We start from the raw sequence: 27,531 nt of genomic DNA on the forward strand, positions 1-27,531 counted from the left end.
CTTATCAGGGGGTCCGAAACCCATATCCCATATTCCCGGAGAACCCCCCACAGGACTCCCCGAGGGACACGGTCGAATGCCTTCTCCAAGTCCACAAAGCACATTTGGACTGGTTGGGCAAACTCCCATGCACCCTCAAGGACCCTGCCAAGGGTCCAGAGCTGGTCCACAGTTCCACGACCGGGGCGAAAACCGCATTGCTCCTCCTGAATCCGGGGCTCGACTGTCCGGCGGACCCTCCTCTCTAGTACCACTGAATAGACCCTACCAGGGAGGCTGAGGAGTATGATCCCCCTGTAGCTGGAACACACCCTCCGGTCCCCCTTCTTAAAAAGAGGGACCACCACCCCGGTCTGCCAGTCCAGAGGCACTGCCCCCAATGTCCACACACCTAAAAAAGTCCCACCAAAAAATTCACTATCAGTTTAAGTGTTTGTTACATTGAGAGTATTTTCACTGCTTTGCCACTCTGTCAGAGAGTCTGTTCCCACAGGAAAGCTGTTACAGCTTCAGTTCCCCATCTGTGCTCTTATCAAAGCTACCAGACTCCATTGACAAAAACACAAATTTTAGCTCGCTGAACACCGGAGCTGCTGGTCTATCAGTTAGTTATCACCATCAGTTAGTTAGTTTGTGTAATGTTGTGACCTTGTTAATTCGAACAAACCCTTTCATAGGCCAATGGCACACAATAAACATTAACTAACCAACTGAGGCAGCGTTAGCCGAGCAGCTCCTGTGTTCAGTGATGTTAAATCACAGTTTTTTCTTGATGGAGAGAGATATAACGGCTTAATTTTCCTGTTGGAAATCGCAAACACATTTTGTTGCTGACTCCCCCACAGCAGAACATTTATTAGGTTCCATGTCAGACTCCCGCCTGCTTCTCCAAAGTGGGAATGTGCTGACTCACATCTACTGTTTGATATATACTTTCTAATGGATAAGTACCTCATACAACCCCACTTCAAAACAACGGAACTATCCCTTTAACTGATGCACCTGCTTACCCTCAGCATAGTATATTGTATCTTGTGTGTGTCAGAGGACACAAAGGTTAAAACTGCCCAGCGGGGGTTCAAACACACACTCAGCACTGTGTGTCCCACTCCAGGAGTAATCTGTGGTGGGTCACCTGCTGATCTGGGATAAGCCCACTGGGATAAGCCGGGATGGTACAGGGAATCTGGCCTGCCTAACCCCCTCACCTCTCTATTACACACACGTGCACAAACACACACACACACACACATACACACACACTGGCGTGTCAGATGCTGTCAGCGGGGGTGACAGTGCAGGATTGGGTAAAGGATTTTACTTGGCGGCTGGGGGTGGCTGGATTGTTGCTATGGTGACATGAATTAATTTATCAGTAGGGGTTGAATCTAAGAGCAGCATGTCCAATGTCCTGATGTTACTAATGGAGGGGAAGGAGAGAGTCTGTGTTGTGATGCTGCTGTGGTCCTTTCTAGTAGGACATTAATATATTTCTTTTTGCATTGATTAAAATCTAGAGGGCACAATAAAATGTATTTTATTGATCGTCAGAAGTGTCATTTGGTACCAAGGAAGAAAATAATAAGTTTATAGTCTTACAAATAATGCTCTTGTCTGACTTCAGGGGGCTTCAACTGTTGTGTTTGGAGAATGAGAAGAACTATGACATTTTTTATCACTGTAGATTTATGTAGATGACAACAAGCTAGATTTTGCATTTTAAGAGATTCCATAATTTTCACTATTACATAAACTATTTTTAAAGGGACAGTTAACTCCAAAATCAAACATACATATTTTCCTCTTACCTTTAGCGCTGTTTATCAGTCTAGATAGTTTTGGTGTGAGTTGCCGGGTGTTGGAGATACCTGCAGTAGAGATGTCTTCCTTCTCTACAGTATAATGGAACTCATCAGTAAGGTCTCTCTGCAGAAATCATGACCTGGTTACTAAAGATAACCCACAGAACTTGTGGTGAGCAGTTTCATATAGGAACTATTTTCTTTCTACTGATCTTTACACCAACCGTATCATCGCGAAGAAGGAAGTGTCTACTCATGGACGAGAGGCTCGCGCTAGCGCAAGATGTAAACATGAATGTTGTCCTCCTCGGCTGAGCTGTAACCTTAGCTAGCTAAGTTGTGCTAGTGAGCTAGCAGTAGATGTATGCTTTTTTTGTGTGGTGATACGGTTCACCACCATGAGGCCTGCTCAGCTTTTACTTGTATTGTGTCACTCCGGTCTGAAGCAACAAGTGTCGGGTGTTGGTTTGTAGCTTCATGTCACTGGCTTCCATGAAAAATAACTTGTAGCCTGTTGTTTTGTTGCTCATAGTGTTAGCACACCCTCAGTCTTCAGCCTTGACAGGGGAACAGCTAACTCATTAGAGGAGCTCAGGTTACAGGATGGCGGGTAGTAAATTAGAGACTCAGGCAGGTAGCTAGGCACCTTTCGATGCAGGAAAGGTGCACAAGAGTCAAGACTTAAATTCAAACCAAAATCTAAAAGTATTATATATGTAACATATTTGATTGTTAATAATGTAGTACTACACAAAGTACTTTGCCAGACTTTGCAATGACTGAGGTACAAACCTGTGTTACACAACATGACACTGTGGGTTGGTACTTTAGTCTTGGCCCGCCATGTCAGATATGAGGGTCTCTATATGCTGAACACTGGAGTGCCAGAAATCACAAAAAGGGCCCTTCATGTTCATGGTGATTTAATGTCCCACTGTGTCTTCTGTTCACAGCCCAGCAAAGTGAGGAGTGACTGTAAGGAGCTGAAGATGCTGTGTGCAGAGGACGAACAGAGCCGGACGTGCTGGATGACCGCCTTCAGACTGCTCAAAGTACTTCCTTTACTTTCATATGGTCTTATCGTAGTTAAAGGGATAGCTTGCATTTTTGAAAATGGTATTGTATGGGGTTCTTACTCATAGTCAGTGTATTACCTACAGTATTTTTTATTATTTGTTTATTAAAAGAGACCATTTACAGTTCAAAACATAAATGTTACCATTTAATGCACTGTACCAGATTATAGCTTTGACCTAATTTTCATCTGCAGCCCCTTGGCAGGTCAGAACAAAGATACATCACAATGACATCATAATATAAAGTTGTACCAAAAAAAAGAAAAAGGAAAACACACAGAAGACAAACAATAGACACAATAGCACATGATATAAAGAAGAAGACACAAGACAGACAAAATGATGTAAAATTACACAAAAAAGCACATCACACACAATACAAAAGCTACACTCAGTTGCACAGTACAAGTGGATGCTTGTCAAATTAAAAAACAGTCATAAAGTCTAAATTTCAAGGTCAGTGAGTACAGAGGTGAGCAGCTTTTAACCGCCTTTTCAAAGTGGTTTTTGAAAATCCTGATAGAGCTGCAGCACCTGACATCGTCAGGCAGAGTGTTCCACTGATTTGTAGCTTTTATTGGTAAAGCTGATTGTCCAAAAATGGGGTAACTCAGTTCCCATCTAAGCTCTTGTCAAAAACACCAGACTTCATTGACAAAAACAGTAATTTTAGCTTGCTTATCAAAAAACTGCTGGTCTGCCTCTGCTTGGATGGCCGTTTAACATCGCTGAACACAGCTGCTGGTCTCTTCTGCTGCTTCAAACAGTTTTTCTGTGTTATTGTGTGACTTTGGTAAATCCAAACTAGCTCTTTTAAACACCAAAGTCACACAATACCACAAGAAAACTGTTAGCAGCAGAAGAGACCAGCAGCTCCTGTGTTCAGCAATTTTAAATGGCTGTTTTTTTCACTGGAGTCTGGCTTTGAAGAGAGCGATATAACATTGTATTGTTGTATTGTTGAAAATAACTGCCTGACATCAAGGTAAAGTAGTCAAAATATTGTCAATACAGCCAACACTTGTTTTGTTGCTAAGCCCTGCACAGCAGCAGATTGTTTAACTTCCATGTCGAACTCCAGCCTGCTTCTCCAAACTGGGGACATGCTGACTGACATGTACTGTTTGTAATATACTGGTTATGGATAAGTACCCCATACGACCACACTTCAAAAAATCAGAATTATCCCTTTAAATCCACAGTTAACACAACTTTGCCATAAACTGTTGCTTGGCATCCAACCAGTAGTCAGTTAATGGTTAAATTGCCTTTTCTTTAAGTGTTAACATGATTTGTGAGAACTTGAGAACTTCAGTTGATCTCGTCTCTCCTCTTGTGTCCTCACAGTATGGGATAGTACTTTATCAGAGCTACAATGGTCCCCAGCAGAGGAAATCTAACCTCTCACCCTTCTCTGCTCCTGTGGTGAGTATCTGCTCTGTGACATCACCTTTTTCCAACCCCTCTCTAACCCCCCTGTCTACCAACACCAATCCATATTGACTCATGAATGAGCTGATGGTGAATTAGAATCACTCGGTGGTTACCCTGTGCCATGCCGTCTAACACCATGGGCTGGATCATTTTTCCATTTTGCATAAGACGGATTTGTTAAATGCTGAAATGAATTTCGATCTAAATGGTAATTGCTGCTGTTGACCTTTAGTTAATGAGGCGACGAAAGTACCTCTTATTGTAGTGAAAGGCTTATGGTCTAGACTCAGGTCACAAACAGCATTCTATAACGAAAGTACATCCGACACATAACATCCTATCCCAGAGTTATTTCAAAGAGTTTACATAATGCTCACACACAAGCAGTGGTAAAATGCTGCACACATCAGGGAAAAAAACCTGCATACTTGTATGTTGTGTTGCACTGAGATTAATCAGTTGACAGCAGGAGGTGTTTTATGTTGGGAGATAGACTGTATATAAAGATGGACAACATGTCTTCAATCCCTACAACTATACTACACTGAAGCCAAAATATCCCGCATACAGCAGTTGTCATCTTGTGCTAATGACCTCATTTGGGGCCAGAGTCTGCAAACTAGCAGTCTCTGTTCCCGCCCATACACACAACTAGCAAGCAGCGACATTGATCGCAAGCACACTGATGCACTGATGGCACACAGAGCTGTTAATCATGACGTTAATCTTTTTTTAAAGAATCAAATAACTAATTAAAACCAAACATCAGAAAAGCAAACACTTGAACAAACAACCCCAATTCCAAACCAGTTCCAACTGGACATTGTTTTAAAGGTAAATAAAAACAGAATGCAACAATTTGCATTGACCTATATTTAATTGAATGCGGTGCAAACACAAGACATTTAATGTCCAAATTGATCAACTTTATGGTATTGTTTGGGTTTTTTTGTTCTTGTTTCTTTTTGTAGTTAAGCCCTCTTTCTTATTTGATGCCTGCAACACATTCCAAAACAGCTGGGACAGGGGCAAGAAAGACTGAGAAAGTTGTAGGATGTTCAAAAAACGCCTGGAACATTCTACAGGTAAACAGATTAACTGGTAGAAAGTAAACTATCATCACTGGGTATCAAAGTGTCATCCTTGAAAGGCTCAGTTGCTTACAAGCAAAGATGGTGTGATGGTCACCACTTTGTGAAAAACTGTGGGGCCAAACAGTCCAACAGGAACAACATTTCTCAAAGCACAACTGCAAAGAATTAATCAATTTCACCATCAACAATCCATAATATCAAAAGATTCAGAGAATTCTGAGAAATCTCTGAATGTAAGGGGCAAGACTGAAAACCAATTCTCAATGTCCATGACCTTTGACCCCTCAGGCTGCACTGCATTAAAAGCCAACATGACTGAATAAAGGATTTTACTTCATGGGTTTAGGAACATTTTGGAAAACCATTGTAAGTAAACTCAGTTCATCTCTGCATCTACAAACTCAAGTTCAGACTCTACCATGCAAAGTGAAAGCCAGATATCAACAACATCTAGAAACACTGCAGACTTCTCTGGACCCAAGCTCATCTGAGACGGACTGACACAAAGTAGAAAAGTGTGCTGTGGTCTGAAGGGTCCATGTTTTAAATTGTTTTTGGAAATTATGGACATTGTGTCCTCCGGGCTAAAAAAGAAAAGGGGAAAAAAAGAACCGTCCAGATTGTTACCAGCTCAAAGCTCAAAGCCAGTAGTGCTGATGCTATGAGGGGTGGTGTTAGTGCCCATGGCATCATGGGTAACTTCACATCTGTGAAGGCACCATAAATGCTGCAAAGTACATTCGGGTTTTGGAGCAACATATGCTGCCATCCAGATGACATCTTTTACAGGGACGTCCCTGCTTATTCCAGCAAGATAATGAGACACTTTCTGCTGTTCCAAGAGTGGCTTTGTAAAGAGTGCAGCTACTAGACTGACCTGTCTGCAGTCCAAACCTGACTCCCATTCAACATGTGTGGAGCATTATGAAATGCAAAATACAACAAGAGAAACCTAGTGAAGGAATTTCACCTTTAAAAGTGCAATGATTTGTGCCTTCAATGCCCAAACACTTGCTGAGTGTTGTTAAAAGAAAAGGTGATGTCACACAGAGGTAAACATCCCCCTACCCAAACATTTTTGCACATTTGCAGGCATCAAATTCAGAATTGGCGTTTTTTTTTTCTTAAACATAAAATTTAGCAGTTTGAACATTAAATATCTTGTCTCTGTACTGTATTCAATTGAATATAGGTCACAAAAGATTTGCATATCTTTGCATTCTGTTTTCATTATGTTTTAAACAACATCACTACTTCTTTTGGAATTGGGGTTGCAGAAAAGGTTTGTACTGAAAATGTATTAATCTTATGTTCTATATCCTGCAAATTCTGGTGATTGCTCAGATTGAAGCATGATGGTTGATTTATTTTCAGTGGAGGGAAAAAGGCCTTAGTAATGACTCAGAAGAAAAGGGGAGAGCCAGGAGAGGTTGGTGCTTTTCCTTAGAGGGGCATTTGTGGATTGACTGAAGTGGGTCTGTGTGCAGACAGGATTTGTCATGCCCCAGTGAGTGCGTCTGGCTTGTTTGACCTCTGACCCTTGTCTACCCCCACCCCACCCATCACCACCCCATGCTCCTTGTGCACCCCCACCCCCCCCCCTTCCCTGCCTCTTAACAGCGGAGTGTATCCGAGAATTCCCTGGTTGCCATGGACTTCTCTGGGCGGACCGGACGTGTCATCGACAACCCTGTCGAGGCCCAGAGCGCTGCCCTGGAGGAGGGACAGAGCTGGAGGGTAAGGAAGGGGATGAGGCATGGGAAGTAGAAGACATTTGAAACCAAACATGAAAAGATTTAAGGTCCAGTTGGATGTGAGCAACACAAAAGATCCCACACTGTTAAAATGTCACTATATGATTAACTTTCTCTGGGTTATGTATTAGTCCATAATCTCCCCATTGTCTGTTTTGTTACAAGTCACTGGAGCTCACAGCTTTTTCTTCTGCTCAAATCTTTGAACATTTTCATTGTGCAGAAGCTATTTCCATTTTAAACCAAGTAATCTTTCCCCTGCATCACTCTTCCTAGTAAATTCAAGTGTCCAGCAGCTCATCTTATCTGTTGCCGAGATCACAGCTCTGATGAGGCTACAGCAGAAAGCAGCTGCTTAATTTTTTTTGGGATATAGATGACTGTAATGCATTATATGTTAGTACTGAAAAGAATCCACCAAAAATAACATGGTTCAAATTACTGTTTTAGCTTAGTGGAGTATACCATGGAGGTCTGATAAGTCACAGGGAATATGTTGTTATCTTTAAGTAAATGCTGAATATGTGCCCTTTCTTCCACATAGAAACGGAGCCAGCGTATGAATGTCCTGGGCAGTCCCAGTCCACTGCACCCGTCCTCTCTGAGCACAGGTACTCCCACTTCAGACCATTAACAAATACAACATAATTCAACAATCTTGGAATGTAGGGACAGAATGGTCTCACCTTTACGGCCAAATTGAGGTCTATGTAAAAGGGACAGCCAACAGGATAGGGCCATTGCTGATGGGGCGGGTGTGACGTTTTGACAATTATTTATAAGTGCAACCCACTGCGGGAGATTTAAAAAGAAGTTAGAAGCTGTTAGAAGTTACTTTGAATTAAAAGCACTGCAACTGCAAATGCCTGCACATTGGCAAAAAAAAATTAGATTTGGGAGCTCCTTCCCCTCCAAGCAGGGGGCAAGATCAGTCGCCTATAACAGAGAAGGTAAATGATCATGATTGAGGCGTTAGATCACTGATATTATTTATAAATTGCTGCCGTTGTGTATGTTACATGTCTCACTCGACGCCAACACTATAGTGTTAATCATTATGCCTCTTTTTGTTCTGCGATGCCGGCATGCTGTCTAAAATCACACACGAGAGCAGCATGATGCTGCCGTTGTTTGGTTCTGTGTAAAAGTGCAAAGGAGGCATAAAGAAGGGACTTCATAGTGGCCCTATACCTTTATTTCTGTGTATAAAAGGTTAGTCTTTGGGCTCTGCATTACACCCAGAGCAAAGTGGCAGCACAGTGCAACTCTCACTGGTAGCTTCAGCCTGTAAGTAAAAAAAAGTGTGTTCAGGTAAATTGTAGATGCATTGCTATCTTGATGCAGCAGAAAGTTATTGCACCATTTACAAAAAACCCTGCTCTAAAGTCCGAATTGTGCAGTATTTTCTTTCTGCTATTTAACCCTTTGAAAACTGGATAGACATACGTTTTCTTGTGCTGCATTTGCCTGTCACAAGTATTTAAACCTTTCAAAAAAAGGCAATGAGTAATGTGGCAAGAAATGTCCTGCAAATTGTGAAAAAAAAGTTTGTTTTAGATTTTTTTTTAAAGCTAGTGAAAAATTCCCAGAGAATATATTTAAAATGATCTTAATTATATATTATTTATTTTTATAGAATTATTATAATTTTCGTAGTTCGTAGTAGTTTTTTTTCCATGTCATTTCCTTTTGTTAAAAATCTAATTGCTAATTTTTAGCTAATTTTCTCAATTATTATTATTATTTATTTTTTTATTTTTTTTTTACAATTTTTTGCTTTTTTTTGTTATTTTAAGTTGCTTATTTCCTTCTTGCCATTATTTGAAAGAAATCAAGCCAAGTACCCCAGATTTCAGAGCTGAAGAGTGCATTATCCAGATAGTAAAATGCGACTACATAGATGGATTCACAGCACACACACACTCTGCTTGATACACATACAGGGACGTGCGGATGGGTTATTTGTAAAATATGAATATAGCAGAGCAGGGCTGCATAGCTGCTGTCCAACTTCACATTAACAGAGATGCTCTTTCAAGTTTATAACTACAGTTTTCAGTTTTGCTGTTTAAGGTCACATTTAGGTGAGAAGGCCCTGCTAAAAACAAAAAAGTCTTTCCTCTGCATTCATATGATAACATTGTGAGAATGATCCTCTTGTACACGGATCCGCAAAAACAACCAAAAACGCTGTAGTATGCATGCCAGGCCAAGTAGTTGGCGGTGCAACTTTGTAATGACAAACCGCAGAAGAACACCACACTTGCTTAAAGTGCAGCTGTGATGTCACCGTTCTCACAGGATCTGCACGCTGCCAGCTTACACAGCAACAGAAGGGGTTGTATTTCCAAAAGATTACACTCTGGAACCTGGTTTCAAGAAATTATGTTTTCAGGCCCCCAAAACACTGTTGTCGTGTGAACGAAAGGCCAAATTGCAACTAAAGTGAAACGTTACATGCAAGAATTGTTGCCGTGTAAATGGCCCCTAAATGTTCCACAATATTTGTTTCAGTGACTTCACTACTCTTCCTGCATCAGCCTTAGCAGAAAACAGCCCTCAAAGTCAAATCTGACACAATGCACCTGCACTTTAGATTATGCAATATACATTGTTTAAATAGGGCCCTTGAATATATATTTTGGGGTGTCATGTTTGCTTGCCCAGCGCTGGTGAATACACAGATGTAAAGTGGTTATGAATATACGAATATCAGAAAATGCTCAAACACTAAGTTGGAGATGTCTCTCAGTGATCCACAGGACGCAGGTATGGTTTCATGGCCGCATCATGAGAGAGGAAGCCCATAAAATGATCATCCAGCAAGGCCAAGTAGACGGGTAAGAACTACTCAATTCGTGTGAAAAGTTTGGGAGGCTCGCTCAGGATTTTTAGTTTGATGTGATGTTATCTCATGTTAACTTTTGCTCTTGTGAAATACAGTTGAAAGCTCCAGAAAAAAACGCTAGTTAAATGAAGATTTTCTTGCCAAACTGGAAGTCTATGAATAAGAAATGTGAAAAAAATAAAGACATCACTGCTGTCTAGAATAGCTTACATATCCACAATGTTGGGACTCTAACAACAGTTTTTTGGCATGACAGTAGCACATTTTAGCCTTTACCCAGTGGATTAAGATATGGTTCTTTAAGAGTCAGTTCCCTTAATTCATGCAATATAATCATATCATATAAAACTCACCAAGTTACATGTGTGATATATATTTATTTCATGAAGCAGTTTTTATCATTTCTCCTAAATGTTCTGTGTGTCAGGTTATTCCTGTTGCGGGACAGTCAGAGTAATCCCAAGGCATTCGTGCTCACCTTGTGCCACCACCAGAAGATCAAGCACTTCCAGATCCTACCGGTTAGTCACATTACTTGTCTAAAAGCTCTGAGATGCAGCTTAATCTCATCGGATAAACCTACAAGACTCATCTGGCCTGCTACAGTCACTGCCAGCCATTTTTCAAAGCATACCATGCCTTTTTACGATTTGAAATGGCTCAAAGGTCCAGTGCATTCATATTACAACATACTCTAGACGTTTTCAGAGCGGACAGTTCTGGGGAATCCCAGAGAGAAACTGCCCACTGAAGAGCTCTCCAGTGAACTACTTACCTGACGGATTTTAAAAATGTATTTTTTATTTTTTTATTTTTTTCATTCCACTGCTTGGGTTAAATTTCTAGCCAGAGTTATTTTGTTTTCAGTTTGTCCGTCTGTCCAAACATACACAACATCTCTAGAACAGTCAGTCAGTCTCTACCTATGACAGTTGTCAATGCCCATGTACAGTTTTCAGATTGATTTTAACTGTTGTGAAAGAATGAAAAAAAAGTGCTTGATTTCTGTCTTTGAAGCTTCAATTCCACTTTTAACCACAAAGAGGGTTGCAATGGCACACACACATACATATAGACAGACATATCCTTAAATATACGCACACACATACATACATATACACACATCCATACATACACACATATATACATATACAGTACATACATACGCTCATATATACAGATATGCACATACATACACATACATACACATATTCACCATACACACCTTTATCTAATCAAACAGGATTTGGGAAAAACAAGAACAGATCACTCTGAACAAACACACACACACACACACACACACACACACACACACACACACACACACACACACACACACATCACAGAACATATAAACACATTAATACAGAAAACAAAGTCCCACTATCAAAAGCAGCCTGCCTATTATGTATCATAACTTACTACCAGCTCATAATTCTTCAATATGTTGTTTTTAAAAACATGTTTAAATTTGTTAAATGTTATATGTGTTTTCAAAGCCACATTATAATATTATATATATTTATATAAGATTAATGTTTTATTGTGCACTGTCGCTGTCTAAAAAAATGACATAACATCACATATATTTGCTGTGCTGTCACCTGTCTGATCATGTCACATGATGTCACAGTAGCTTCTGGGGATTAAAGTACACATGTCTTATGATGGCTAACTGTCCTGTCTCCTCCCTCTGGCTCTGGTGTGAAGTGCGAGGAGGACGGCCAGGTGTTCTTCAGCCTCGACGACGGCGCCACCAAGTTCACTGATCTTATCCACCTGGTCGAGTTTTACCAGCTCAACAGAGGAGTGCTGCCCTGCAAGCTCAAACACCCCTGCACCGCCGTGGCCTTGTGACACTTCACACCCCCAACACCTGCCACCCCCTTTTGCACACCTCCCACCCAGAGTACCCCACCCCGCCCCTCCCTCACCAAGGCAATGAGGTTGAGGAGATAGAGAGAGCTGAGTTATGGGGATGTGAGCGACTCAGCCGGCATTGGCGGTTTGATTTCCCCAGCACGCCAGTGCTTATATCCGCCATACCTCTGCTTGGATGTTCGAGTGGGACCCATTAGGACGATTCGAGCGTTGCAGATTGCGTTCCCAGCTGTTGTCCAGCTCCTGCAATGTTGTCATGGAGACTCAGTTTTGTCACTGACCCTGGAGAGAGACCAAATAAAAACACAAGACAGCTAAGGTCTGTTCAGCAGGAGTGCTGCGGGTCTCTCGGATGGATCCCTCCCTCATAATCCCTCACCCTTCAACCGTCCCCCCCAACCTCCCTCATCCTCCAGGCCTGATAAGCTGTGGTGCCCGCCCCACCCTCGCCCCTTCGCTCCCGAGGTGGGCGGGGAGCGCCACCCTTCTGACTTCCTCATCGATCATCAGGGATGGACGGGAACCTCTCTGGGTCTTATCAAACTTGATCCAGAAGTTTTCTCAACCTGTGCAGTCCAGTCTGGATAAGCTGACACCCTGCCCCTCCACACCCCGACACCCCAGCGGACTTGATGCGGCCTCTTTGCCGTGTCCTGTCCCACAATCCCTTGGTGCAACCCCGATTCCCACCTCTCCTCCTCCACAGAAGCTCGAAGTAATGTCAGGAGAGAAGAAAGAAGTAGCTGAAGGCGAAATGAGCAGAGCAGTGGCAAGGGTTTGCTGAAAGGACAGAGGAATGTTTATGAGGAAGGCTGGAGCGAGCCTCTCTTGTAGAGTTGATTACTTGATGTCATTTTAATGCTGTTTTATTACTGTTGATTCAATGCAGATCTAGTTTTGCACTCCCGGGCAGACAGACGACAGCTGACCCCTCTAGCTAAATGAAGCTGCCTGCTCTCTGTTCGTCCTCCTCCTCCTCCACCCCCCTTCTGAAAAGCATGCATGTGAATTTCTACCAGTTGTGATTGGATTACAGTGGCGTGGCAGCAATGAGAGTCAGGGCTGATTATGCAGTGCCTTTCAGGAAGGTTTGGAGACCTCTGTGTGGCTTGAAGCAACACAGCCACGCTTTTGTCAAAACAAATGTGCGTCTCAGTACCATGAGGAAGAGGAGGAAGACAGTTAAATAGAAGTGCGTCCACCCCCAAGCTTTTACCATTTTTTGAAATCGAAAGGGTTACATCTGTCGGTGAATTTGTCTTTGAATATCATTTTCTTTCCCTTAGTCTGTTTCTGAGCTCACTGCTTGCACATGTTGATGATTGATTTGACATCGATGGGTTGGGGCGGGCGTGTTCGGATCCTGACCACTGTTCCCTCACTCCACAAAAGACAAATCAACAAAAGCACTCCCGTAACGTTTTTCTTTTTGTTTGTTTGAATTGATCAAATGACTTGAATTGTGAACTCGACTGATTGTGCAACCACACACGGTAGAACGAGATCCATTCGCCTTAAGTGAAAGTTGTGATCCTTGTGTATGAAATTGAAGCTATATCATAATGCACATACAGTAACAGATTTCAAATTTCAAATGGATGGAGTGACATCAAAAGTGTGAAAGGTCATCATAAATGGATAGTTAAACATTTTTGGAACTTTGTGGCCTGGAGTTAGATGTCCAGGCTGATACCACTGTCATGTCTGTACACTGAATTTGAAGCTACGGCTGGCGGCTGATTAGCCCAGCTTAGCATAAAGACTGGAAACAGGAGAAACAGCTAGAACAAAATCCACCTACCAGCACCTCTAAAGCTAATTTATGAACACGTTTTAATTCGTGAAAACAGTTTTGTGTTTTAACCTGGGCTAATGTGCTTGACATGATTTCCTAAGCCACACTACACTCAGCTAAGCTCAGCTAAGTTAAGCTAAACAGCTGCTGGCTGTATATTAGCTTCATAATTACAGTGCAGACCACAATACTAATAATTCTTTGACTTTAATGTGTTATCCTTAAAGGAATGCTTAACCTGCAAAATGACCATTTGTATATCAATTACTCACCTTGTGATTTTTTTGTTTTCTTGCATGCCTCCACAGTAAATAGAGAATCCAAAAAGGCAAACCATCTTGATGAACTGAAGTAGACTAAACAGGGACTATATATATATATATATATATATATATATATATATATATATATATATATATTAATGGTCTTTATTTTGAGCTTTTAACATACAATGTGACCAGAACATATCATTAGCAGGATAATACACACACAAACAAAGCATTGAAAGAAAATAAATGAATACATAAAAACAGTACCAAACAGAAAAGGTCAACAAAATTAAAACAAAAGTAAGAAAAGTTATAGTTAAAATGACAAGAGGTTCACTTTAGGATTTTGAAGACAGTACATACATTTATTGTTTTGACATTTATATATATATATATATATATATATATATATATATATATATATATATATATATATATATATATATATATATATATATTTCTTTTTTGTTTTGTGTAGAAAAAAATTAAAGTGCATGTGTTTGTGAGGTAATGTGCAAACAGCTAGATAAATGAGACTTGGATTACACAACATTTGTTGTGTGAGAGTTTGTAAACAGATGTTTTGATATATTTTTGCTGTTGTAAAATGTGGACCCTGATTAGATTACCACAATTCATGACAAATGTTTGGTTTTTTTTGTTTGTTTGTTTGGTTAGTTAGGTTTTTGTGGGGATTCTCTGTTCACCTTGGAGTCATGCAGGGCTAACAAAGTTTTCATCATAAATTCTGATATACAAATGGTCATTTTGCAATGAGGAATTCTTCTCTATCATTGTCATTCTCATTTTTACAAGCATGTTACCTGGGCTCTCTCATGGTGTCAAATCAGCTAAGCCATATACATGACAGTGGTATCAGTCTTCTCATCTAAGTCGCAGTTTCCCAAAATGTCAAACTGTTTTTCAAAAGTAAAAATCAACTTGAACACAATTCTGAAAGCAGATCCTGGTAATGCGGCCTCACATTGCTGGGCCTGTTGTTTTGGTGGGTGCTGCTGTATTTATCATGTTTTTGCTGATAACTGGTTAAAATATGACATCATGGCCAGATATCTCCAGCAGCTACATGGGAGTTTGGTAGCATCAGTGGTGAAAATCAGGCCGTGGTACACTGTCTAACAGTGAAGATGTCTTTCTTGAACAGCCACAACAATCAAACATGAAATTCATGTCTATAGAAGTAGAAGAAGCCATTTCCACACCAGCAGTAGCCTCAATAGACCAGAATGCCTTGTAATCATCAGGCTTGTTGTCATCTAGTGTTTGTCCTTTTTTTTCCAAACTGATGCATTGATTATTTCACACAAAATACATCAGGAACTATTTGAATATTAAGTAATCTGTTTTGAAGCAAAAATGTCAAAAATATGAAGCTTCCAGCCTCTCAAATGTGAGCATTTGCTGTTTTTCCTAATTTTACTTTTGACCCTTTGACACTTGAAAAAAATTGTCTTGATTTCTTTCAAAAACATGGGGCGAAGACAATGAAAAGTACAAGAAAATTAGTTAAAAAAACAACAACAAACAAACAAACAAAACAAGAAAAGAAAAAAGGGAAAAATAAGGAAAACAACAACAAGTGCTTTAAAATATATAATAATTTTAACAGAATTTTAAATATGTAATGATGATAATTACAAATATAGTTTTTCTCAAGCTTTGCCTTATCTTTTTTTCCCGTAAATATTTTTTCCCCAGCTTTTTTAAAAAAGTAATTTCTTAAAATTTGTGGAACTTTTCTCACCAAGTTGCTCATTGCCTTTTTCCTCATGTTTTTGAAAGAAATTGCACCATTTGGCTTAGGGCTTAAATACTTGTGAAAGACATCTGAGAGCAGCACAAGAAAAGTAATGTCACTCCAGGTTTCGAAGGGTCAAAGTAAAGACTGTTGGTCGGACAAAAAAAAGCATTTTAAAGGATAGTTTGGCTGGCCAGCTCAGTTCTCTGTGGTTGGACCAATATTTCATTAAAAACAGCATAGTTATGCCTATTTCTGGTGGTTGTAAAAAAGCATTCTGGAAAATGAAGAGAAAAAGAGGCAAGGCAGGTAAACTAAAGGTGGCACTTAGAAAAATAGTGACACTTAATCACTAAACAGTCTAACTTTCAGCCATTCTGTGTCTAATTTGTAAATGTCCAACTGTGGCATCCCCTAGTGGTAAAAAAAACTGCTATTTCAATATGCTATATTCACATAAAAACGCCAGAAACTCAACACGTTTACATGCACAAAGTAGTCTGGTTTTTGCCCTTATTCCGAAAAAGACAATAATTCTGCTAAGCAGTTGATGTCTAATAAAAAATGAATATTCCACTAACATTCCAGTTTACATGCAGCCGTGCGTACTCTGATAACGTGCCCTAACATGTTGTTTATTATGTCAAAATGTGGAAAAGTACACAGCTGGAGCCACTTTTGATTTTGGGTTTTTGCATCAGAATAGGATGTTTTCACATTTTCCTACCAGTGGCAGACTTTTTGTTCTTTTACCTTTTTCAAAAAGTCGGCGTTGAGGTATTTGTGCATATCCAAAAACCTATTGATATCCAAGTCTAACAGAGTTTAAAAGCAGGTGTGTTTCTCCTGACCAGATATGTGGGATTTTCTTTTGCATGCATCGCTAAACCAGTCTTGCAAACTGTTGGCAAGATGGTTTGTGTACAACATATCCATGAAAATGCACAAAGCCAATCATAAACAGACAAGAGGCCGTGTTTCTTAACCTGCAATCAAAACCCCAGGTGAGACACATTCGGAATTGGCTGCATACATGCCCAAATAAAGCTCCCAGGAGCTCACCTTGTAGAGCAGACGCACAATGTACAACGCTACATCTTTGCCACAGTCGCTGGAGGTTCAACAACTCTAACCTGTGGCCCTTTGTTGCATGTCCTCCCCTTTCTCTCCTCTTTCACACTGAACCCGTCCTATCTTATAAAGGAAAAAAAGGCCACCCACAAATACTCTTTAAAACCCAAAAAACACCAGCATATCCCATAAATTAAATTAAGGAATTAGGTAGGCCTAATTCGTAATATTTAAACAGAATATGCTGTTCATATAACCTGTATCAAATTAAGAATGTTGTCATAATCGGAATATTAGGGGATTATTGATGTGCATGTAACCGTAGCTCTGAACGAGTCGAACTTAAAGCCAAAATTTGAAAACGCCCAACTGTGGTGCCCTATATGGCAATAAAAAAACAGCTATTTCCACATGCTATTGTCACATGAAAATGCCACACATGTTGGCTTTAGCATGTCATCTGAGAGGATTCTCTCTCTCTCTAAAAAAAGGCTGCCCTGTAATCGTCCAAAACACAAGAGAGGAGCACATTAAAGGTATCAAAAACAGGAGAGAACACCAGAGAAGACAAGAGCTTTTGTCTCTCCCTGCCCTCTCCTGCTGTCGTGTGATAAGAGAATGAAAATCCTGCAGGCATGTGACATAACACCTGCTTAGCCTCACCTGCACCTCCTCTCCGTCCTGTGCCAGACTCACGGTGAACAAGGTTAGCATGGCGCCACTGGACTCCCTGCCGGGCCAAACTCTAAACTCTCTCCAAGTACTGTTGTTGACATCACTAGCCACTGCCGCCGCCAGCTGACCAGTCATGTGACTCGATTGTCTCACCAGCTCTGTGCTCCACTTATCAGGCCTTTCTAGTCAGCCAGGGCAGACTCTCTCCAGGGATTGGATTATGCTTGAACCCCCGCCCCCCTCTCCCACCTGTGTCCAGCCTGTAAGCTATGACCCTGTGGTGAATATGTGTGTGTATGTGTATGTGTGTGCGCATGCGCGTGCACGTGGATGGCCAGACTGTTATATTCACTATTCAGGATTGCTAAGTCTGCTGGTTATCATAACTTGCCTTTTAGAGACAGGAAGTTGCTCGTCGGACGGTTAAAGTCGAGCTAAGCAGTTGATGTAAAGGAGACAGGGGTGTTTGGCTGGAGGTCTCCCAGCATTCCCAGTCTTCAGCTGAGGTTCTTCCCTGTCTGTCACAGAGGGATGCGGAGCCACATTGCTATGGGTCCTCTCCACCTCCCTCCATTTTTAATCACTGTGCTACAATGCAATCCTATACACAAGCCCAAGTATATGAATATACCAGTATACAGTATCATTTGTTTTCTAAGTATGTGAAGCTATGGAAGACGTAGATCTAACACTGTACCTAGGTCACAGATCACTATGTATGGGGCGTTATGCTTTTGCTCATAACTCCATGTTAAATGAAGAATGATTTATTTAGTCCTTTTTTCCATTATTTGATTATGTGTATATTGACATGTGTATTTTCTTTTGTTTGCCACAAAATGACCTTTGTGTGTGTCTATATATGTATATATATATATATATATATATATATATATATATATATATATATATATATATATATATATATATATATATATATATATATATATATATATATATATATATATATATATATATTAGGCTTGGCGGGTATGTAATACTTAATACCTTCCTGAAATTTCACAAAGTATATGGTATGTAATGATAGAAGCATGCAGTGCGACCCCCCACCCCAACAGCGAGTGCACTACTTACTCTCAGCATTTCAGACTAATAAATACATAATAAAAACCCACAAAATGTTGAGATAAGTCACATTCTCTCACCTATTTTCCTTCTTAAACAGAGAAATACAACTGTACACTTTTTGAATTCATCTTTCTCTCAGTCACAGAAGACTGATGAGGCTTAATTGATTCGTTAACTCGTCCTAAAACACACTTTATTCAAAGTTTAAAGAAACAAAATAAAACTGCCTTGGTTACTCTTGCTAGTAATCTAGTTAGTAAGTCCCCTGCTCCAACAATCACCAACTAAGGTTTGGTCAAAATGAATCCTTAATTCACAAAGTTAGACGTAAGAAACACGTCATTATTCCCCACAATCTCTCTCTGCCTGCTGGCCTCCGACTGCTAACAGTATCCTGTAACTTCCTCTGCCACTAGGTGTCACTGTGTCTTTTAGTACAGCAGCATGTTAGTAGAGACCAGAGGCTGAGCTCTGGTGGTGTGTGCTGTGCGCTACATACAATGGTTTAATAGAAAGAGGAGAGCCTGTTTATGACTGTATTGAAAAACATACCTTTGAGATTTCTAAACATCCTGTTATACAGTAATACTACCCAAGCCTAATATATATAAACAATATACCACAGTTTATAAAGTATTAAATTAAGCTGTTTTTTTCTTTAAGAGATCAAACTGGATTTTTGGCGTGTGTCAAATTCCTGAACATTCATTGTGTGTATAAGCTGACAGACTGACAGAGTCCACAGCTCTGCCAGCATCCAATTCTGATGCCATTTTGTTTTCAAACAACATTTTTTGAATATGCTCCTCTCTGTCTGTCACATCTCATTCCACTCCTTTTCCTTCAGTTTCAAGAGAAAACACTCCAGTAAATGTTTGGATATAGGGATGCACGATAATATTGGCATGTCATCGGTATAGGCCGACGCTGGCAAATACAGATGACCAATTAACATGAAATATCATAATAATCCGACATGCTGAAGCATCAATCCTAAGTTAAACTAATTTTCTTATTTCGTACAATAAATTAATATTACATACATTGAAAAAAAATGTATTTTATGTCTCCATCTGCTAGTAGGCCATCACAGTCAGAGTGTGCATAATATGATCTTAAGTCCACTACAGAAGAGACTTGATGGTCAGGAAAATGAGTTGGGGAATGAGTTGATTTATTGGTATCAGTATCAGTTAACAGCTAAATGAGGCGTATTGAATATCAGCAAAAAAAAAAAAGTCCAATATCGTGCATTCCTAGATATTAACCTTACACACACGTAAACACATCAGTGGTTTCTCACCAGGGGCGCACACACCAATGCTTTACCCTTGGGGAAATTTATAGCAGCTTTTGTAAACCTTTCATCACAAGTAGTGCAATTATACGCTGTAGCTCAAGAGGGTTGTGCATTTCATGATGTCCATGTACTCTGATTTTACGGTGCATAACAAAGTTTTTTAAATTTTTTTTTAACTAAGCCTATTCTTGCTGCAGGTGCCTCTTTTTTGTGAACAGTATCAAGTCCTTAGTTGCCATCCGTCCACTCACTGCACTTATTTACAGTTAGCTGTAACTGTAAAAGCTACTGGAACGAAATCCGGAATCAGGTCAACATGGCATAGCAGTCCCATCCACACAGGTGACTCACAGTGTAAGATGCAGGTGAAACTGACTCTGTGTTGTTTTATTTTTTGGGTTGAAGTCATCATAAGCTGAAGTCACAGACATTTCAGGGAAAGAAAACAAAAAAGAGCAAATGAACCGCAATCACTTTTTCAGATAACCCCTATGTGCTTTGCTTCATTCTGTCTGTATGGCTCCTGGATCTACATTGTATCCTGTTCAGGTATTTTTGTACAAATAAGGGACTGATATATTCAATGTTTATTGGAAATTAGAATAAAAAACAACATTGCTATAAACCAAAACTGGCTGGCCTGGTATTTTTTAATTCTACCAAAACCTACATCTTTGCATTCAGAGGGTGTGTAAGATATTGTAATCATGACGGTCTTTTGCCAACCCAACTACATAACATTTTACATTTTCAAAAACATTATTAATGCAAAGTAGTGGTCCATTCTGACCAATGTTTGTACCTGACAGAATGAACCACTGCTCATTTAGTTACATTTTTACAGGTATTGTTTACTACTTTTCGCACATATCAGTGAGAAATCAGATTAGTCTGATAGTAGCTCAGTCAGAACAGTGGGCCTGAACTCCAACCTTCAGCATTATCTTCTGAAGGTTTTATTTACCCGACTTTCTGGTCCTAATCTGTGACTTTATTTCTCATAAATTTAGTTTAACCCTGTTTGGCACATTTTGCGCTCTTGTCATTCTTCATTTTTCTCTTAACATTACAATCCATCCATCTATTTTCTTCCGCTTATCCGGAGTCGGGTTGTGGGGGCAGCTGCCTAAGCAGGGAAGCCCAGACTTCCCTCTCCCCGGCCACTTCATCCAGCTCTTCCCGGGGGGTCACGAGGCGTTCCCAGGCCAGCTGAAAAAATAGTATCTCCAGCGTGTCCTAGGTCTTCCCCGGGCCTCCTACCAGTGGGACGTGCCCTGAACACCTCACCAGGGAGGCGTCCGGGAGGCATCCTAATTAGATGCCCGAGCCACCTCATCTGGCTCTTCTCAACACGGAGGAGCAGCGGCTCTACTCCGAGCTCCTCCTGGATGACCGAGCTTCTCACCCTATCTTTAAGGGAGAGCCCAGCCACCCTACAGAGGAAGCTCATTTCAGCCGCTTGTACCCGCGATCTTGTTCTTTCGGTCACTACCCAAAGCTCGTGACCATAGGTGAGGGTAGGAACGAAGATCGACCGGTAAATCGAGAGCTTTGCCTTTTGGCTCAGCTCCCTCTTCACCACGACAGACCGGTGCAGAGTCCGCATTACTGCAGATGCTGCACCGATCCGCCTGTCGATATCTCGCTCCATCCTTCCCTCACTCATGAACAAGACCTCAAGGTACTTAAACTCCTCCACTTGGGGCAGGACTTTGTCCCCGATCTGGAGAGGGCACTTCACCCTTTTCCGGCTGAGAACCACAGCCTCGGATTTGGAGGTGCTGATTCTCATCCCGGCTGCTTCACACTCGGCTGCGAACCGATCCAGGGAGAGCTGGAGGTCACGGCCTGATGAAGCCAATAGAACCACATCTGCAAAAAGCAGGGACCCAATCCTGAGGTCACCAAACCAGACCCCCTCAACACCCTGGCTGTGCCTATAAATTCTGTACATAAAAATTATGAACAGAATTGGTGACAAAGGACAGCCCTGGCGGAGTCCAACCCTCACCGGAAACAAGTCAGACTTACTACCGGCAATGCGGACAAAGCTCTGGCACCGGTCGTACAGGGAATGGACGGTCCGTATCAGGGGATCCGATACCCCATATTCCCGGAGAACCCCCCACAGGACTCCCCGAGGGACAAGGTTGAATGCCTTCTCCAGGTCCACAAAGCACATGTGGACTGGTTGGGCAAACTCCCATGCACCCTCAAGGATCCTGCCAAGGGTCCAGAGCTGGTCCACAGTTCCCTGACCGGGGCGAAAACCGCATTGCTCCTCCTGAATCCGGGGTTTGACTATCTGGTGGAGCCTCCTCTCCAGTACCCCTGAATAGACCCTACCAGGGAGGCTGAGGAGTATGATCCCCCTATAGTTGGAACACACCCTCCAGTCCCCCTTCTTAAAAAGAGGGACCACCACCCTGGTCTGCCAGTCCAGAGGCACTGCCCTCGATGTCCACGCAATGTTGCAGCCCCACTACATCCAGGGCCCTAAGGAACTCTGGGCAGACCTCATCCACCCCTGGGGCACTGCCACCGAGGAGCTTTTTGACTACCTCGGCAACCTCAGCCCCAGAGATGGTCGAAGTTAGCAGTGCCCCGTCCCCACCATACACAGTGTTGACAGAGCACCACTTCCCCCTCCTGAGATGCCGGATGGTGGTCCAGAACCTCTTCAAAGCGGTCCGGAAGTCATTTTCCATGGCCTCGCTGAACTCCTTCCAAGCTCGGGTTTTCGCCTCAGCGACCACCGTAGCTGCACTCCGCTTGGCCTGCCAGTACCTGTCTGCTGCCTCCGGAGTCCCACAGGCCAAGAAGGCCCTACAGGACTCCTTCTTCAGCTTGACGGCATCCCTTACCGCCAGAGTCCACCAATGGGTTCGGGTGTTCGCTGCCCCGACAGGCACCGACCACCTTACTGCCACAGCACCTGTTGGCCGTCTCAGCAATGGAGGCACGGAACATGGCCCACTTGAACTCAATGTCCCCCGCCTCCCCCGGGACATAGTCGAAGCTCTCCCGGAGGTGGGAGTTGAAGCTCCTTCTGATGAGAGACTCTGCCAGACGTTCCCATCAGACCCTCACAATGCATTTGGGTCTGCCAGGTCTGACCGGCGTCTTCCCCCACCATCAGAGCCAACTCAACACCAGGTGGTAATCTCCGCCCCTCTCTTCACCCGAGTGTCCAAGACATGCGGCCACAAGTCTGACACCATTCAGGGCAGTCTGTTTAAATCTCGTCACGCGCTTCCCACCAGTTTGCTTTGACGCACGTGCACCCTCTCAGCTTCTATTCTGTTTGTATAATGTACCTGTAGCAGAAGCGTCCGTGCCAGCGAGAGACTGCACTGTTTTTTATCACAGTTTTGTGGGGGAATTCACCGTGTTCTCGCCGTGCTAACGGCAGGTGTTTTCGGTGTTCACACTCCCTTTTAGGACCGTTTAATAAATTGGCTGCGAGGCACCAACACCACCTTCCAGCAGATGGAGTTGTCCTGTCCATTTCCACACCGTGGCCTTTTCACAGCTTTGCTTCACAGAGGTAATTATCTGCTGCTTGTGGTCGTTTCTGCTCTGAAACGGATGTTTTGTATCAGTAGTGTGTCGTTATGTTCTGTGAAGTATTTAGTTGGTTGCTGTTTGGAGAGTGCAATGCAATGTAGGCTTATGCTAACTAGGCTACTCATGGTTGAATAGTTCCTGTGAGATTTGTGGCTGCCCCGAGCAGTTCCTCTGGCCACGCGTGAACCTGGTCCAAACAGTATTAGGCCTACTGTATTTGTCTGAGGAATACATCAGTGTCTTGGTCACAGCCTAACAGCCCAATTATTCTTAATACATCAAAGCGGGCCCTAAGGGTTAATCTTAAAATATCCATGTGTGATCATGGGCCCTTAGATTAATAAGTCAAGCCCAGTCAAGTCAATTTTATTGTATAAAGCCCATTATCACAAAACATGGGTTTGCCTCACAGGGCTTTACAGCATACAACTGCAAGGAAGAGAGAGAAGAGAGAGGGAAAGATGCACAGCAATAATGTAAACAAACGTCATATTACAATAATTATAGTTGTAAAATTACTAAATGTACTCAAAAAACAAATGATAGCATGTCATGTTATGTGCAAATATTGTCAGCGTGAGAGTGATAAAAGTCCCATGGCAGTAGAAGGTCGCGTCAAGCAGGATCACAGCATTGGCAAAACCAGGATCCACAACACAGGCGTAGCTTCAGACAGGAGCATAGCAATGGAAAAACCAAGACCACGATCAGGGCGAGCTGGAGATATAGTGTCAGTGCAGCCACAGCACGAGCACGACCAAAGGCTGAGTCACAGCACCAGCACAGCTATCACCGTGATCAGGCGCAGCCAAGATTGCAGCCAGGATCTGGGAAAACTAGGAAACAAGGGAGCAGTTTAATTTTTTGATTTAAAAGAAAATCACAGCATGGATCTTTCTATGTTGTTTCTCCCGATCTTGGTTCCTTGATGTGGTATTTTGGAGGAACAATCCTCGAATGGTCGAAAATGGTTAAATTTAGCACCAAATCTGTGTGAGAAATGGTATCAACCTCAAGTTTCTGCAACACCTCATGAGACAGGATTGATTATGGAAAGGACCATCATACAGTTCTAAGCCTTTAAACACTCTAAAAGTTTGCATAGGAACACAGTGTTAATTATGACTTATGACTAAAAAACGTTAACACAGTGTTTATTTTAAATTAATTTTTAGTTCTCAGCTTTCAGATGCTTTATATTTGTCATATACTGTTAAACTGCTCTCTCCCCCTCAGGATCCTCTATGGGTCTATGGTCCCTGAGAGTCCAAGGCTTGTTGTGTTTACAGGAAGCTCTCTAAAAAGTTAAGTGTTATTTGATCTATTGACTTGAAGTTGGAAATATATATATATATATATATATATATATGTCAAAAATCATTTTACATTTATTCATATTGGTTAGTATTTATTTGTTAATTAGACAATGTATTAGTGCACTATTTTTCAAAGTGGGGGCTGCCAGGGGGACCACATAAACTTTGAGAAGAAAAAAAAACGAACTAAAAACATTATATGTGACAATGATTTTATATATGTATTTTTAGATATTATGTTATTAAACACTGCATATCAAAATCTGTGTCCTTTGATGCCAATCTTTAATTTGTGTTTAAAAAATAAAAATAACAAGAGAGAAAAACATGTTTACCATTAATATTGCTGTTGAATATTGTTGACAAAAATGACAATGTTTATAACAGAGGACGCTGAAGGCCTAACAAAAGAGCTAAAATCTAAAAGAAAATATTTACTGTTAATACTACCTTTTAATACAATGACAAGAAATGTTTATAACAGAGGGAAAGATTTAATAAGTAAAATATTTTAAGAAGTTGTATGTTTGATTTTTTGATTTTGCCATTATAATATACGTGTAATAAAAAATAATAATATTTGCATCAGGGGGTCTGCGCCAGAGGCTAATGCAGTTTGGAGGTCGTTGGCATGGCAAAGTTTGGGAACCCCTGTATTAGTGAACACCATAAACTACCAATAATGATTTTAAACAAGAATAATACAATATTTTTTGAATGTGTGCTGAAAGATTTGAACTGTCTTTGAATGCCAGATTGAAATCTATTCTGAGGGATGTTTTGAAAAACTGTCACATAGAAATATCCCAATCTCAAACACTGCTGTGAAAATACCTTCGATGTTTATGAATCTTTGTCCCACTCAGAAACATGTTAATCCATCTGTCCATCCTAAGATGTGTGAGGGAGTCGTTTAAAGAGGCCACAACAGAAAACAAACCAGACTTCAAGAACTGCAGAGAAGAAAGAATTCAGCATAAGGTAAGAAAACCGTCTGTTAGTGTCAGACTGAACTCTCCTGCGTTAGAGCACTGGAGACCTGGGGGTCTGTACTACCACTAGGGGTTGCTAAAGCTACATGGGGGATTTTAAGAGGTGTAAGAAGACTTCTAAAGAAAAATATAAAAAAAATAAATGATTTTTTTTTTTTTTAAAGTTAAAAAAACATAAGGAATCTCCTAGAATAAGAGCACGCTGTGTGTCAGCAAAAGGAGGTTGTGAGGATTAAAAAAAAAAAATAAATCTCCTTCGGCCCTGTGTTATGACAGAGACACAGATGTTGATGACAAAACATAAATATAACAAATGTAAAACATCCCTGTAAATCATTAAATAAGCCCCTGAGGCCTGTAAAGCAACCTCTTCTCATACTGAGCAAAGAGCCACAGTGCCGGCCATATTTTTCTCTGCTGTGGGAATCCAGGGTAAGAATGATGGAAAGCTCTTTGAGGTAAAGTGTTAGAGGTGATATTGGGCTTTATAACTAATATTTAATCAAATGTTTGACCAGAATAACTGTTCTTTTTAATCCCTAGTTATAAACTAAATTTGAAATGCAATTGCAAAACTTTTTCCTTTATTACCAATCAGCCAAGCAAAATTAGTCTGCCTCATATTCAACCTCACAGACAAGAAAATAAATAGTGTGACGAAAAAATGAAAAAAGTCATAGTGTAACCTGTCGAAAAAAAAGTCATAGTACGTCGAAAATAATCATAGTACAGTATGGCGAAAAGAATGCAAAAAATCACAGTATAGCATGTTAACATGTAAAAAAAAAATCATAATACTAATAATAATAATATAATAACAATCATGTTGAAAACCTTAAAAGAAGCCATAGAATAGCAGTCATAGTATGGTAAGTCAAAAAAAAGTCTTAATATAGAGTGGTGAAGACATTTAAAAATGTCACAGTCATACATGTCTGAGAAAAAAGTCACAGTTATACATGTCTGGAAAAAAAGTCACACTACAGCATTTTGGGAAAAAAAAGTCTTAATATAGTATCCCCCAAAAAACATAAACAAAGTCACAGCGTAACATGTTGTAGCATAGTAAGCTGAAAAAAGTCATAGTATAATATGGAAAAAAAAATTAAAAATGTCAAAGTATAATGTTTCAAAAAACTGAAAAATAAAAAGTCAAAGTAAAGCACGGTGACAAAACTGAAAGAAAGGATGGCAAAAGACAGCCATAGTAAAGCATGTCAGATAAAAAAGTCATTTTATAGCATGGATGGATGGAGGGATGGAGTATAGCATGTTGAAAAAAAAAACTGACAAAAAGTCATTGTATAATAAGTCAAAAAAAAGTCTTAATATAGCACTTTGGAAAAAAATCATAGTACAGCATGTCAAAAAAAGTCGTAGCATCACGTTATACAAATTTTAAAAATGTATACTGTAGCCAATTAAAAAAAGTAATAGTACAGTGTGTCAAAAAAAAGTCATAGTATAACATGTCGAAAAAAACTGATAAAAAAAGTCATAGTATAGCATGCCAAAAAAGTCAGTTGTGGATAAGTGGATAGAGCGGTGCCCCATCTACAGAGGCTGTGTCCTCGCCACAGCGGCCGCGGGTTCAATTCCGGCCTTGGCCCTTTGCTACATGTTGCCCCCTTAAATAAAAAAAGGCATAGTATACCATGTCAGATAAAAGTCATTGACATAAGTCATAAAAAAAAAAAACTGTCAGAATCATAGTATAATATGTTGAAAAAAAGTCATAGTATAGCATGTTGAAAAAATCCTAGTATAGTACATCAAGTAGTCATAGTATAGCCTTTTAAAATTAAGTCA

General features: G+C 40.8%; 1 protein-coding gene across 1 annotated transcript in view; it reads left to right on the top strand.

The window, feature by feature from the left end:
• Positions 1-20,478, top strand: part of LOC121958200 (growth factor receptor-bound protein 10-like) — an 81,299-nt gene extending 60,821 nt beyond the window's left edge. Inside the window, exons 11-17 of the mRNA XM_088090326.1 lie at positions 2,756-2,854; positions 4,226-4,303; positions 7,027-7,143; positions 7,705-7,771; positions 9,913-10,000; positions 10,436-10,529; positions 11,719-20,478. Of these exons, the coding sequence (XP_087946452.1) occupies positions 2,756-2,854; positions 4,226-4,303; positions 7,027-7,143; positions 7,705-7,771; positions 9,913-10,000; positions 10,436-10,529; positions 11,719-11,865 (690 nt within the window). The 3' untranslated portion in view covers positions 11,866-20,478. The remainder of the gene's footprint in view (positions 1-2,755; positions 2,855-4,225; positions 4,304-7,026; positions 7,144-7,704; positions 7,772-9,912; positions 10,001-10,435; positions 10,530-11,718) is intronic.
• Positions 20,479-27,531: the final 7,053 nt, after the last annotated feature.

Source organism: Plectropomus leopardus, chromosome 17 (genome assembly GCF_026936395.1).
Source record: "Plectropomus leopardus strain MGB_pleo_1.0 chromosome 17, ASM2693639v1, whole genome shotgun sequence".
In the NCBI taxonomy this organism is placed as follows: domain Eukaryota; kingdom Metazoa; phylum Chordata; class Actinopteri; order Perciformes; family Serranidae; genus Plectropomus; species Plectropomus leopardus.